Below are 15,190 nucleotides of genomic sequence, written 5' to 3' on the forward strand. Positions count from 1 at the left end.
AAGTAGCCCATAAGGGTGAGTTTGTTTCCATTCAGCTACCAAAGTGTGATTGTCACATAGTTAATCCACAGGAGTGGGTTCTCTGGTGAGGGGAAAACTTTTGTGAATACCACGTGTGTGTTTACGCTTTGTCTGGGTGTGGTAGTTCTCTGAAGAAATCACTGTTGGAGTTATCTCGCATGATGTGGAACTGGATAAGTGGCTATCACGTTGTGTGTGATTGGGGTAACCTTGTGGAATCTACCCTTGTGTCGACCCTTGCCTGGTGGTTCCCTTGGAGATGGTCCCCTTTGTGACAAGCTACTGTTGGTGATAATCCATACGTGGATTCTGTTTGAGTATCCTGTGGTCACCACTTTGGGATGCCCCTTAGCTGAATTTGGGTGTGGTACCACTTGTATTGAAAGGATATTCGTTGAAGATCACTGTTGGTGATATTTTGTGTGTGGAGTGGAACAACTTCGGAGATAAAACCTACTGCTACTGTTCTTTTGTATTGCTGTCGTGGAATCTGTGGAATATTGACGTAATTGCCTTCTCACAACATTCACCTTTGGATTACAAACATCTCGCATTAATTAACCTGTGCATTTTGAACTGAACTTTTCTTACATGCTATCGTAAGACTGTAACTCTTACCACCTAAGCTTAAAGAAGTTTTGATATTTATAATTTTACACTTATATATGCATAACACCATTAACTCTTGATTTACCTGGTTTAAGTGACTATATTACGTCATTACTAATGAAATAGTGTTTTGTTAACAGCAAAACCAGACTCCGGGTGTGTTCTGTTGCTGCTGAAACTTTTACAGGCTGCATGTACGTGACAACGTAAAGGACTGAAGTGGGGTAAGTAAAGGAACTAATGTGCAAATACACATTTACAGATGCCACATCACCTGGTTCATTGACTATGGACATCCTGCTGCCTTGCCTCTTCCTCTCCTTGATCTGAATTTCATCCTCTTCCAGTGGATATCCATCAAAACTGAAGTTCATCACCACATTCCCTTCTGGTGTCTGAGTTGGAGTCCCACTCCTGAAACTCTCTGTGCCCAGAGTAGCCATCCTCGATCTCCTTCACCAGAAAGGGGAAACTTTCTAATTTCAAAACAGAAACAGTTGTTCAGTCATCTTTTCAACGTGTTATTAAAAGCAGGCTACTACTTGGTTTGTATAAAAAAATTGGGAAGCTAGTGTGTGGTAAATCTGGTGCAAATGAGGCAGATCATGGAAGCAATTTTGCACAGCAGTCTTCTAGTTTCTAAGCTTTTAACTGTTCCTGAATTTGACGTCTAAATGTTGGCTGATGTCAGCCGCCAGTAAACTGAAGTTTCTTAGAGTTAACATTGAACTTGCAATTTGATATAAAACTCAGATTTCATTAGAAATTCAGTGAGCTCAAAAATAGGAGCAAAGGCAGTGGTCGAGTTGTGCGTGAGTACAGGAGGCGGCACTATGAGTCATTGACGTCTCAGTGGAAGAATCAAGGGAGCCTGAGCAAGAAGTGAAAAAAGACTACAACATATCCCATAAAAAGATAATCATTGATTAGATGCATGAAAGTGTCCGTAGCTCTGCCTTTAAATTGGAGAAAGTGAATGGAGAAGTTTTTCCAATGCGAGAACAAGTTTACCAGGCAAGCAAGTGTGTTGTTTGAGGGGAAACATGCTCACATATTACATTATTGGAAAGGTGCATCCTATCAAAGCAATTTTATATGTTTTACCAGGGAACCCATGTTGTGTTTGGGAATGGGCTCTTTGCCAATACGTTAACAAGCTAACAGAGAAACTAGGCAGGATGTCCCTCATCCGCCATGAGTCATTCGACTCCATTGGGATAAACGATGGAGGAGATGCAATGACATTGGAAAGGCAACATGGAATCAACCATTCTGAGCTGGTGTGTATTCCTCACAATGATCAGTAGTTGTGATCCTGTTCTTTATCCAGATTCACAACCCACTTTCAACTAACCTTTTCTTAAATGGTGAAGTACTCTGGGAAATTCTGTGAGCTCCCCCCATCCCTATTCCACTCAGTGACAGCTGAGGCTCAGTTGGGGCAAACACATTTCTGAATCGCAAAAAGGTGGTGGTGGTGGTTCAAGATTTGCCCCAGAAACGTCATCGCCTAAACTAGGCAGCATGTTCAGTGCAAGACTGAGGGAATGCCACACTGTCTTCAGGTCCATTTCTCAGATAGGATGTTAAAATGAGTATAAGATTTAAGGACAGAAGTCCTGATCAATATTCATCACTCAAGCACAATTTAGCATTGATTTTCAATTTTAATCAGATTGAGATGGTGGTTAATAGAGTAACAGTTTCTTCAGCTTGCTTCTTTTTACTTTGAATCATAAAGGATGGAACAGTACAGTACTGGCCTTTCAGCTCACTGTGTTGTGCCAAACTTTTAAGCTACTCAAAGATCAATCTAACCCTTCCTTCCATTTTTTATCATCCGTCTCTAACTAAGAGTCTCTTATATGTCCCTAAAGTATCTGCCTCCACCACCACCCCTTGCAGGCGTTCCGCACTGTGGTGAACTACATATACCTGTCTGGACACACCCCTCTGCTGACTGCTCCTGTGGCTCCTCCCACAAACCCCTGTATAAAGGCGATTGGAGGCACTGCTCCTCCCTCAGTCTCCAGGATGTTGTGTGGTGGACTCTTGCTGCTGACGGTGCTTTCTTCCAGCTAATAAAAGCCTACCTTGACTCACATCTCCGAGAGTTATTGATGGTGCATCACACACAGCAACCACACCCTGTCATCTCCCCCCTCCCCCACCCCAATTCTTCCCTTCAATCACCTTAAAATTATGCCATCTTGTATTAGCCATTGCCACCCTGGGGGAGAACGTCTCCAGCTGTCCACTCAATCGTTGACTCTTGTCATCTTGTACATCTCTTTCAAGTCACCTCTCATCTTCCTTTGCTCCACAGAGAAAAGCCCTAGTTCGCTCAACTTATCTTCATAAACCATGCCCTCTAGTCCGGGCAGCACCCTGGTAAATCTCCTGTGTGCCTTCTCTAAAATTTCTACAACCTTCCTATAATGAGGTGACCAGAGCTGAACACACTATTCCAGGTGTGACCTCAGCAAAGCTTTATACAGCTGCAACATTATCTTGTGGTGTCTGAATGCAGTCCATTGATTAATGAAGTCCAACTAACCGTATGTCTTCTTAACAACCTTATCAATTTACATGGCAACTTTGAGGGATCTAGTTCCAAAAAATGCTATGTGCAGTATTTATGATAATATATAAACATGCATGCAAACTAATTAATAGAGGGAGTGGCAAACAAGAGAAAACTCAGTCCTTTCGATGGGCCTCAGCCTGAACCATTGACTGTACTCTTTTCCATAGATGCTGCCTGGCCTGCCAGTTCCTCCAGCTTCTCAGGTGTGTTGAATAGAGGGAATGGTATGTCTATATAGGCAATGGGGTAGAAATGCAATATAGTCCTACATGCTTTATCAAAATTTAATTTTGGAATATACACACTTTGTAAAAAGAGCAGAGCTTCAGGTAAACAAAAAGTAAGGCTTTGAGTATTCAGTGTAATATACTCTTTAAACTCAAACTTTTATTTTTATATAGTTGAAATGAGACATAGATGCTTTTGCTAATTATGACATCAAATATGTATGCAGGACAGCTGTTTCCAATGACTTCACCAATCATTAATTAGCAAATAGGTATCTTTTATTAATCTTAATGAACTTTTCAAGTTCCTGATATTTAGTTTAAATAATCATTTATTGATGTGCTGCACAGAAGGCATATCAAATTATCTCATGCTTTGAGTATGAGAAAATCAAATTTTTTCATACTTTTCCATGTGAAACAGAAATACTTCGTATGTTCTAAAATCTTTAAACTGAAGCATTAAAAGTTATTGAATAAATACTGGGTTGCATTCTTCAATGTAAGAAACAATGGATTTACTTAAAAATAACGGGAAATTTAGCTATTTGAAACTAAACAACAAAATTTTATAAAAAGTACTTCCAATAGAGGGTTTCTCAAGTATAAACTGACACGAGAACTTATAGCACCGTAGAAAAACATCCAAAAGGCAAACAGAGAAGTGTTTATATAGCAGCATTTCCCATTTAAATTTTAATTGAAGAAGACTCATTTTCAACAGGTTGTATTTAATTATATCAATCTTTTTCATATGATGCAGAGAAAGCATCCAGGGCAAAAATAGCCTTCCTGATTGGTACCCTGTGTAACACACAAAGCACTAGATGAACTCAGCAGCTCAGGCAGCATTTATGGAGATAAACAAACAGTTGATGTCCAGGGCTGAGCTCTTTCCTCATGGCTGGAAAGGAAGGTGGTTGAAACCAGAATAAGAAGGTGGGAAGAGGGGGGGAAGGAGGGGCAAGAGATATGACCAGCAGGTGAGGGGAAAGGTGAGCAGTATAAAGAGAGAAGCAGGGAGGTGATAGGTGGGAAAGGTAAAGGGCTGAAAAAGAAGAAGAGGCGGGTGGATCATGGGAGAAAAGAAAGGATGATGGAGCCCAGAGACAGGTGATAGGCGTGTGAAGAGAAGGGGTAAGAGGGGATCTAGAATGGGGAATGGCAAAAGAGAAAAGGGAGAGGTGGGAAACATTTTTGGAAGTGAAGAGTTCGATGTTCAGGCCATCAGGCCGGAGGCTACTCAGACTGAATAGGAGGTGCTGCCCCTTCAACCTGAGAGTGGCCTCATTATGGCAGCAGAGGAGGCCGTGGATCAGCATGTCGGAATAGGAATGGGTAGTAGAGTTAAAACGGGTGGCCACTGGGAAAACCCGCCTATTGTGGCAGACTGAGCGAAGGCGCCCCATGGGTGATCCTAAACATTCAGCCCCTGCGCTACAAGTTTTACTTCATTTACTTCCCAGGTTATTCCAATATTACCACCCACATCCACAATATCCAAGAACAAGCGTAGTAGGTAAGTGGGAAAACACTGCCACCTGTAGGTTTCCCTGGGTTGTGCACCATTCTGACGTGGAAATATATCATGGGCCCTTCAACATAGTTCAGTTTAAATCTTAAAACTCCCTCACTGACAGCACTGTGTGAGTACCTTCACCACAGCAGTTCAAGAAGTGAACTCAGCACCACTTTCTTAAGAGCATCTAGGGATGGCTATCAGTGCAGGCTAGCTAGCGATGTCCAGATCATTAAAATCAATAAATGAAAAATATATAAATGCAAGTTATTATGATCCTTGATCTATTCTTGATCATGAACCTGGTGTTCATGAGCCAGATCAGTGGTCACAACTTCATGGCAGAGAATAGCAGGGTTCCTTTTGCATTTTCCATATGTAAGGAAGATAAAATTTACAAACCCTGGCTATGGGCTGTGTCATTACTGGTCTGGTTCAAGGTCAAAAGATATCTACTTTCTGATGTTATTTATATTTGCTAAGGCCTTTTCCTGGATTAGAAAGTTTTTGTTAATTATTTATATAATATAGCTACCTCACTGGACTAGTGTAAGATTTCCCTTTGTTTTCTGCCTTTGACAACCAGCCTGCTTTATAGGTTTCTGGGCATACCACCATCCAGTGTGGAGATCATCTCTGGGATCTTTCATTACACTGCAACATCTTTCTCCATTAATAGTTCTTTTCACACATTGATAACTCAGAAGCCACTATTGTGATATTTCATAAGTGACCGTGTATCTATGCTAATGAATGGACCACATATCTCCTGTTAGATTCAACAGGAAATAATTGTGCTGAGAAATCTTACAGTCAGAGTTACAAGTGGATTGGATCTGGGCACTTAAGATACTAATTGCGGTCCAAGATCTACAAGGAGGGATTTTTCCTATATTCAGCGATGTGAAAGAATCAGTGGAGTGAAGGGGCTACTTAGAATTGCCAAGCTAAACACAGGCTGGGACAAAGGAAGATGACTTAGCCCCTCAAACTATTCTCAATTTCAGTGAAATAATGGCCAATCTAATTTCCCTTTTGTTTACTGTCTTCATTTATCAAAAATAAGGATTTCAGATTTGAACTTCAAGACTGATTCAGCAAGAAATATTTGAGAAAGAGAGTTGCAGACTGCTGTCACTCACTCACTGTGACTAGGTCTCCCGGCTTCACCTGCAAGGCCCATAGTTAATTTTTAGGCTCAGGCTCTAGACTTGCCATCTACTGAAAAACTTCCTTGCAATGTACCTTAACAGCTTGCAAACCTCAATCAAATTACCCTTAGCCTTTGAAATTGCAATAAAATATTAATTTGCATAATCTCATTTATAATTTAACTCTCATTTCTCAAACTATATTCTAATAAATTTACAAAACACTCTGAGAACAATGTATCTCCCTAAGATTGTTATCTTCACTATTTTCATACAGGGGTCACTTTGGTATAAAAGTCACATTAATTACTAAATTTGCATATTGTTTAAAACTCTTTCATCAATTATTCTCTTTCTTTCTTCCTCGCTCTCTTTTTTATTTCACACTTTATTTAATTTTGTCTTGCTCCGCTATTAATTTATCATTATTTCTTCCTTTCTCTCCCTATACATTCTGATCTTCATAACCTTTCTTTCTCTTCCTCTTCACTCACTCTCTCGCTCACTCTCTACCTACCTTTCTCTTACACCCTCTTCCTCTCCCTATCTCTCTCTCCCTCTCCCTCCCTTCCTCACTCTCTCGCTCTCTCTGTACATTCTGATATTCATAGTCTTTCTCTTCCTCATCACTCTCCCTCTACCTCTTCTTCCTCTCTCTCTCTCCCCATTTCCCTCTCACTCTCCCCCTCTCTCTGTACATTCTGATCTCCATAGCCTTTCTTTCTCTTCTTTGTCTCTCCCTCTCTCTCTCCCTCTCCTTCCCCTCTCCCTCCCTCCCTCTCCCTCTCTCTGTACCTTCTCATCTTCATAACCTTTCTTTCTCTTCCTCATCACTTTCTCCATTCCTTTTTGCACCCGTCTCTCAGCTGTCTTGGTCACACTGATTTTATCTCCCAAACCTTTCCTTTTCTTCAGTTAATCCTTTCTATTTCCTTCTCTTGTCCTTCCCCTCCCTCATCTGTCTTTTTCCCACCCTGTCTCTCCTTGATAACTCTCACACCATTATTACTTCCCCAATATCAATCTCTGCCATAAATGCTCATTCAGCCATTTTATAAAATCTCTCTAAAGTGCTATCTACCACAATGCCGCATTCAGGCAGTAGGTTCCAGACTCCATCACCATTTGAGTGATAGAATCAACATCAAGTTTGTTTTATTCAGTCACAAAAAGTGGATATCATAGGCTAGACCAGTATTTGGTGCCTATCAAGTCAAGTCAAGTCACTTTTATTGTCATTTCGACCATAACCGCTGGTACAGTACATAGTAAAAATGAGACAACGTTTTTGAGGACCATGGTGTTACATGACACAGTACAAAAACTAGACTGAACTATGTAAAAAAACAACACAGAGAAAACTATGCTAGACTACAGACCTACACAGAACTGCGTAAAGTGCACAGAAACAGTGCAGGCATTGCAATAAATAATACACAGGACAATAGGGCAATGTGTCAGTCCAGACTCTGGGTATTGAGTCTGATAGCTTGGGGGAAGAAACTGTTACATAGTCTGGTTGTGAGAGCCCAAATGCTTCAGTGTCTTTTCCCAAACGGCAGGAGGGAGAAGAGATTGTATGAGAGGTGCATGGGGTCCCTCATAATGCTGTTTCCTTTGCGGATACAGTGTGTAGTGTAAATGTCCGTGATGGCGGGAAGAGAGACCCCGATGATCTTCTCAGCTGACCTCACTATCCACTGCAGGGTCTTGCGATCCGAGATGGTGCAATTTCCGAACCAGGCAGTGATGCAGCTGCTCAGGGAGCTCTCAATACAACCCCTGTAGAATGTGATGAGGATGGGGGGTGGGAGATGGACTTTCCTCAGCCTTCGTAGAAAGGCTTCACTGAGGATGTGATGATAAAACACCATTTTGAGCCACTGAAGCCATTCTGATGTAGATTAGCAAAGTCACTTCAGAGGGCAGCAAAGAGTCAACATCTTTGTTCTGGATCGGAAGTTTCAAGTAGGCACAACAGGTTAAGATGGAAGACATTTTTCTCGAAACCCTCCGGTGAGCTTGGCGAATGCTTTAAATGACCATGAAGATTGTTTCATTCACCATATTAATACTTCCCAGCTCCTGGACTCAAGTTGTATATCCAGGGTCTGAATTACAAATACGGCAAAATAAAGTCTTACGATAGCACTTCCGCTTTAACAATCCTAGACTATGTAAATGAGGCTAGTTTTGCTAATATAACCCAGAAATCTCTCTAAAATCCTTCTAAATATTACCTGTCCATCATAACAGCGACCTTAACATGTGCATATTGAGTAAATGTTCTTCGCTGGGGTACCAACATTTTATCCTGGCAGCTGAAGATAGTTGATATTGCTTTGTGACATTCCACTCATGCAGAGAAGGTTCAGTTGCCAGAGTTGGAGGCCGATGTCAATAAGTTGGATTTATCAGCAACCATGCAGATCATTTTTAAAAATATATTTTTAATTCAATTTTTAAGATAATTACATAGAATGAATAGTGTGATAGAATAGTAGAGTATAATATCAGCCCTACCCCCTCCCCTTAACCCTTCCCCCGCTAACATCCCCATCTGAAAAAAAAGGGGAAAAGAAAAAGAAAGAAGAAAGAAAGTAAGAGTGCCTGGATATCGGAAGATCCCCACATGCTCCATGGAGTTGAAAATAACTTTAATATATATATTTATTTCTTTCCCCAAATGGCTAATAACTTTATCTTCAAAGAACTTATATACTTAATCCTATCTTTTGTAAATAAGGATGTCAAATTTTCAGAAATATGTCATATTCATTTCCTAAATTATAAGTAATTTTTTCAAGTGGAATGCAGCTAAAAATTTCATTATTCCAACGGTCCATAGTTAAGTATGAATCTGATTTCCAAGTAACTGGAATAGCCTTTTTGGCTGCTGCCAATGCAATTTTTATAATTTTTTTCTGATATTTGTTCAATTTAAGTTTTGGTTTTATCCCTTCAATATCACCTAGTAAAAATAATATTGGATTATGTGGAAGTTGTATTCCAATGATTTGTTCCAATAAGACTCTTAAATTTATCCAAAAAGGTTGAATTTTAAAACAAGACCAAGTAGAATGTAAAAAAGTGCCAATTTCTTGATTTAATTGAAAACATTGATCAGATAAACTTGGGTTTAACCATGCAGATCATTGATAATGAATGCAAATATGACTGAGGGAATATTACAGATTCATGGAACCGTGGACCCAGCTCTGGGGGAAAGAAAGGCCCAATCAAACTGAATGATTTCCCCTTAAATAAAGCTGGGAATTTTTTCCCGGCTGTAAAGTTAATTAATGTTATCAGCCAAGGCTTAAGTAAAGGCAACCTTAGAACAAGGAAACGAGAACTGGCTTTGAAATTGAAGCATCACCATAGCAGGAAATAGTGTGGCATAGTTAGTCTGAGGGAATATAAGATGACTTAAATAGCAACAGTTATTACCGCCGCTGCCTGTAAGGATTTTGTCCATTCTCCATGTGACCGCGTGGGTTTCCTCCAGGTGCTCCGGTTTCCTCCCACAGTCCAAAGACGTAGCAGTTGGTAGGTTAATTGTTCATTGTAAATTTTCCTGTGATTAGGCTAGGGTTAAATTGCAGGTTTGCTGGGTGGCACAGCTCGATGGGCTGGAAGGCCTAATTCACACTGTGAATTATTTATTTAAATAAGTCCATAGATAAATGAATGAACGAAATAGATTTTACTGCATTTGTCTAAATATATAAAACAAAATAAATTAAAGTTTGTAAATTACAGGCAATAACAGAAATTTCACTCAAAATGGGGTATTAAATATTTCTGAAAATGATCTGCAGGGATACACCGTGAATTCAAGTGCACAAACATTTGAAGCAGGAAGGATTATGTGAAAGTGCAAATACAGGACCTGGGCTTTACTTACTATACACGCTGGAGACAGGTGTTAATGTGAAGGGTTGGTTGATGATGCTTGAGATAACCTTCAGGTTGGGGGGAGATTTAAGTCAGTACCCATAAAGATTTAATCACCAACAAGAGAAAATCTGCAGATGCTGGAAATCCAAGCAACACACTCAAAATGATTGAGGAACTCAGCAGGCCAGGCAGCATCTCTGGAGAAGAGTAAACAGCTGATGTTTCGGAGGGTCTCATCTCGAAACGTCGACAGTACCCTTTATCATAGATGTTGCCTGTCCTGCTGAGTTCCTCCAGCATTTTGTGTGTGTTGCCCATAAAGATTTATCTGCCCTTCTTAGCTCCATAGCTTCATTTAAGATTGTTGATATGGAGTGAGAGCAAAGTAATTAAATTGCTCGCCAGGTACTTCGGAGGTTGGGCTCAGAATTCGGTGGCATCAGTAGCTGAATAATTTAAGTTTTGTTAATTAGACAAATAAGGAGATGATGCGGAACTTCTTAAAAAGAAATGGTTCGTTTTCAAGCAGCACTGCACCAGCATGAGCACTGCATTTTAGGAAAGGCGTGAAGGCATCAGGTAAAAACATAGAAAAGTTTTAGCAAAATAATTCCTCAAATGCAATTACACTGACAGGCTGGGAAAGAAAAGGTTTTGTCCCTTGGAACAGAGAAGGTTGAGAGGAGATTTGATAGTGTTGGAGATCAATGAAGGGTTTAACCAACAAAAAGAACAGGATACTAACCTAAAGTTTTTGATAAAAGCACCAAAGTAAACACAGGAATTACTAGGAATAGTTAGCTAATTGCAGACACGGAAGCAGATTCAAATCTGACTTTTATAAAAGACTTGATAAGCACTTAGAGGAAAAGTCCTGAAGAAGGGTCTTGGCCTGAAACGTCGATTGTTTATTCTTATCCACAGATGCTGCCCGACCAGCTGAGCTTCTCCAGCATTTGGTGTTTGTTGCGAGGCCAAAGAGAATGAGCAGGACAATGAGATCAATTATCTTACACGAAGATGGCTTGGTTTTAAAGGGCCTTCTCTCTCTTTTTTGGTGTAACAATACAATAATTCTTTGTGAAGGTGATTGTAGCAAGCCTAAGAAAACAGTAGTCTTAGATTCATCCAGATGGAAACAGGGTCTTCGGACAGCTCGTCCAATGCCGACAGCCTTCCTAGTGGGCTAGTTCATCCACCTGCATTTGGTCCATAGTTCTCCAGACTCCTCCTATGGTTGTTATAGCCAACAGTGGTAATGGGGTTAAGCGTCCACTACCTATTAAAAAGCTCCCAATGGTGTGAGTTCAAATAGCCTCTGACAACCAAGTCCAGCTCCTGGCCTTCACATGTGGCTTAACTGCTAAGTCCGGTGGAACTGTTTCTACCGGGCTGGAGAAGGGGCAAAGGCAGGTTACTGGTGCCTTAAACCCAGTCGCTTCGGGCAGATGGGGCTCATCAGCTGTGGTTGGCAGCTCATCCAGGAGAAGGAAAACTCTGATCTCAAACCTCTGCTGCCTTAGAAGGCTGCAGGAGTAAATCCCGAGGGGAAAAATCTGCAGCTGGAGTCCCTAAGGCAGTCCTACATTGAGTTCACTGCTGACTGGTAACTCTGGCAGTGCTGCTGGTGCCAAACTGTATTGGTCTCTGGCGTCCCTTTGGGTTCATCAGCTGCTTGGAGAGAGGGAGTTTGCTACATGGGCAACAGCTTGCTCTCCTTATTGTACTGCCCAGGCTTGCGTATCTGGACAGCTAGGATGCAACTTCCATGGTCGACCCCAATGGAGAGGCCTCATAAAATACTGTTGTTGGTAGCTCATTCTGACTATACACCATCCGCTTCATTCAAATCACCCCTGAACCATGTACATTTGAGGAGATGACATCAATTCATGCAACCTCCCCTCGTAAATAAACCCTCAGACATCAATTAAGTAATCTGTACAACACGTACAAACACGCTGGAGGAACTCAGCAGGTTGGGCAGTATCCGTGGAAACGAGCAGTCAACGTTTCGGACCGAGACCCTTCGTCAGGACACAGCATCTGCAGTGTACTTTGTGTTTAATTAATCTGTACTCCTTCCATAGCCAAGTTATCCTTCAAAGCAAGGTGCTAAAACTGCTCCTAACACTCCGGTGAGATCTGGTAGGGCCTGTCCAATGTTGCAGACTGGTCCAACTGCCTGGTATCGAGTGCTTTGTTCATCACTACATCAAGGTATGGGAGTAAATGAAGCTGAATACTCGAGCTTTGAGTTCATGTCCCTCGATCAGTATCACCCAGATTGCGATGTGGATCTCAACAATAAACATGTTTTACTGTTCTGAAGGTTGCTTTGGTTGGGGGACTCTGGGAAGCATTCCATTTCTTGCTTCTGACTCTGTCTTCCTGAAGCTGACTTCGGATCTGCTGTGCAGTCTGCCGGGAAACTGCAGGACCAGCTCGTAGTCTAGCTCTTCGAATGCTCCGACCTTTGAAGCAGGGCGAGGCCAGAGCGGCTGGTACTGCTGCCTCTCAACTCCAACGGCCAGTGTTCGACGTTGATCTCCAGTGTTCTCTGTGAGGAGTCTGCAGGGACTCCATCGCGTGCATTTCCACAGGGCGTTCTGGTTTCCTCCCAATCACAAAGCTGAGCCGGTTGGTGGCTGATTAACCACAGTGAGTTACCCCTGCTGCAGATGGGTAGTAGAAGGAGAGAGAATAGGCTGAAGAGAAATTTGTGGGAGATGGGATCACTTAATGGTCAAATAACCTCTTATAGGGAAATATAGAGAGCCTTGTTGAATCCCTCGGCTTCCAGAAAGCCACACCTCATCAAGTCTCAGTGAATTTTAACTCTGAATCTTAAGGCCTGGAGGTGTTGCCGTCAAGAACGCAGGAGGTGAGAGGGAGATCCGGAACATGGGTAGATGTGCGGCGGAGACTCTATTGGACTAGTTGCGTCACGGCCTTGAATGGAAAAGTCCCCCAAAAGAAGTGGTTCATCCCTATCCACGGATTAACCGCCTCCACCATTGAGAACATCTACATGAAGCTCAGCTGAAGGCAAGCAGCATCCTTCAGCAAGGGTTCCCGCCATCCAGACCACGCCCTCTTCTCACTGCCACCATTGGGGAGGAGGTGCAGGGGCCTCAGGACCCACACCACCAGGTGGCTGGAGACTGAAGACCTAGAGGCCTGGTGTTGGAAGACTGTCCGTGTGTATCGGTGGGCAGGAGGGACGAATGAGAGCTTGTTTCAATGTTACTGATTTGTTGCTTGCTGTTTTCTATTTTGGTGTCCTCTGGCTTGCCCTGCCGAGCATTGTGGGTGTGTTATGTTGGCACCAGAACGTGTGGCTTCGGTTGTGGGCTGCCCACAGCACGCCCTTGGGCAGTACTGGTCGTTAACACAAACGGTGCACTTCACACTACGTTTTGATGTACTCGGGATAAATAAGTGAATCTGAAATCTGAAATGCTGGATACGCTCAGCAGGTCAGGAGCACTTGTGAGGAAAGAAACAGAAGTGACTATAATAAGATGCATGCAGCATTTTCTGTTTCTAATTCAGCATCAATATTAATTGCCTTAATATTAGTCAAGGGCATCTGACGATCAGTCAGAGAAACACCCAGACTACAAATAGCAAGATGCAAAGTGACCTTAGAATAATCAAACACATTATTTCAAAATGCAGCACCAGAACCGCAACATCACTGGCTTTCACACAATTACAGGAACAAAAGCATCCAATTCCTTTTCAACAATGGATCAAAGGTTCTTTCTAAATTACCGAACCTGTCTGTCCTTTCCCTAAAAATTTCAACTCACTTAGCACTGCTGCCATTTAGTTCTTATTCATAAAAAGAGCTGACAGTTCCTCCTTTTATATAGTCAAGAGTGCACCACAGCACAGAAACAGGCCCTTCAACCCATCTAGTTCATGCCACACTGATATTTTGCCTCGTCCCATCAATGAATACCTGCACCTTAGACCCCACACCCCTCTCAACCATAGCCCCCCACATCCCTCTCAACTGTAGCCCCCCACATCCCTCTCAACTGTAGCACCCCACACCAATCTCAACTGTAGCCCCCCACATCCCTCTCAACTGTAGCCCCCACACCCCTCTCAACTGTGTCCCTATCCAAACTTCTATTAACAATTGCAATCCACATTCACATCTATTTGGCAGCTCGTTCCACCCTCTCACCCCTTGAGTGAAGAAGTTTCTCCTCAGGTTCTCTTTAAACATTTCACCTTTCACTCTTAACCTATGACCTCCAGTTCTAGTTTTACTCATCCTCAGTGGTAAAAACCTGCTTGCATTTACCCTATCTATACCCCTTATAATTTGGTATAGCTCTATGAAATCTTCCCTCATTTTTCTATCCCGCAATGAATAAAGTTCTAACCTATTCAACTGTTTCTCAAGCCCAGCAACATCTTTGTAAATTTTCTCAGTACTCTTTCAATCTTATTAATACCTTTCCTGTTGGTATATGACCAGAACTGCACTCAATACTCCAAATTTGGCCTCACCAATGTCTTATACAACTTCAGCATAACATCTCAACACCTACACTCAATACTTTGATTAATGAAGGTCAATGTGCCAAGAGAACTCTTTGCAAGCCTATCTACCTGTACTCCACTTTCAAGGAATATGAATCTGTTCTACCACACTCCTCAGGTGCCCTGCTGCTCACTGTGTAAGATCTACCCTGGCTTGTCCTCCCAAAGTGCAACACCTCACACTTGACTGCATTAAATGCTTGTTCTGTGCTTATGATTGTGAGACTAACTCCAAAACCATATTGAAGTTTGCTGACGTCACCATCATCATTGGCCAAATCAAAGGTGGTGACAAGTCAGCATATAGGGGAGAATTTGAAAGATTAGTGCCACAATAAAAACCTCTCACTCATTGTCAGCAAGACCAAGGAACTGACTATTGACTGCAAGCAGAAACCAAAAGTTCTCCTCCAGGGGTCAGAGGTGGAGAGGGTCAGCAAATTTAAATTCCTCACGCTATCAGTTCTGAGGATCGGACTTGGGTCCAGCATGGAAGTGCCATTACACAGAGAGAAGTGCACCATCTCTACTTTCTTGGAGGTTTGTGAAGATTCGGCATGTCATCTAAAATAAACTGATGAGCTGCTATAGATGAGCAGTGGAGAGTATACCGACT

General features: G+C 42.0%; 1 protein-coding gene across 1 annotated transcript in view; it reads right to left on the minus strand.

The window, feature by feature from the left end:
- The window catches only part of slc29a4a (solute carrier family 29 member 4a), an 81,396-nt gene that overhangs the window by 54,319 nt on the left and 11,887 nt on the right, over positions 1 to 15,190 (minus strand). Inside the window, exon 2 of the mRNA XM_059979535.1 lies at positions 905 to 1,106. Within this exon, the coding sequence (XP_059835518.1) occupies positions 905 to 1,073 (169 nt within the window). The 5' untranslated portion in view covers positions 1,074 to 1,106. The remainder of the gene's footprint in view (positions 1 to 904; positions 1,107 to 15,190) is intronic.

Source organism: Hypanus sabinus, chromosome 9 (genome assembly GCF_030144855.1).
Source record: "Hypanus sabinus isolate sHypSab1 chromosome 9, sHypSab1.hap1, whole genome shotgun sequence".
Classification (NCBI taxonomy): domain Eukaryota; kingdom Metazoa; phylum Chordata; class Chondrichthyes; order Myliobatiformes; family Dasyatidae; genus Hypanus; species Hypanus sabinus.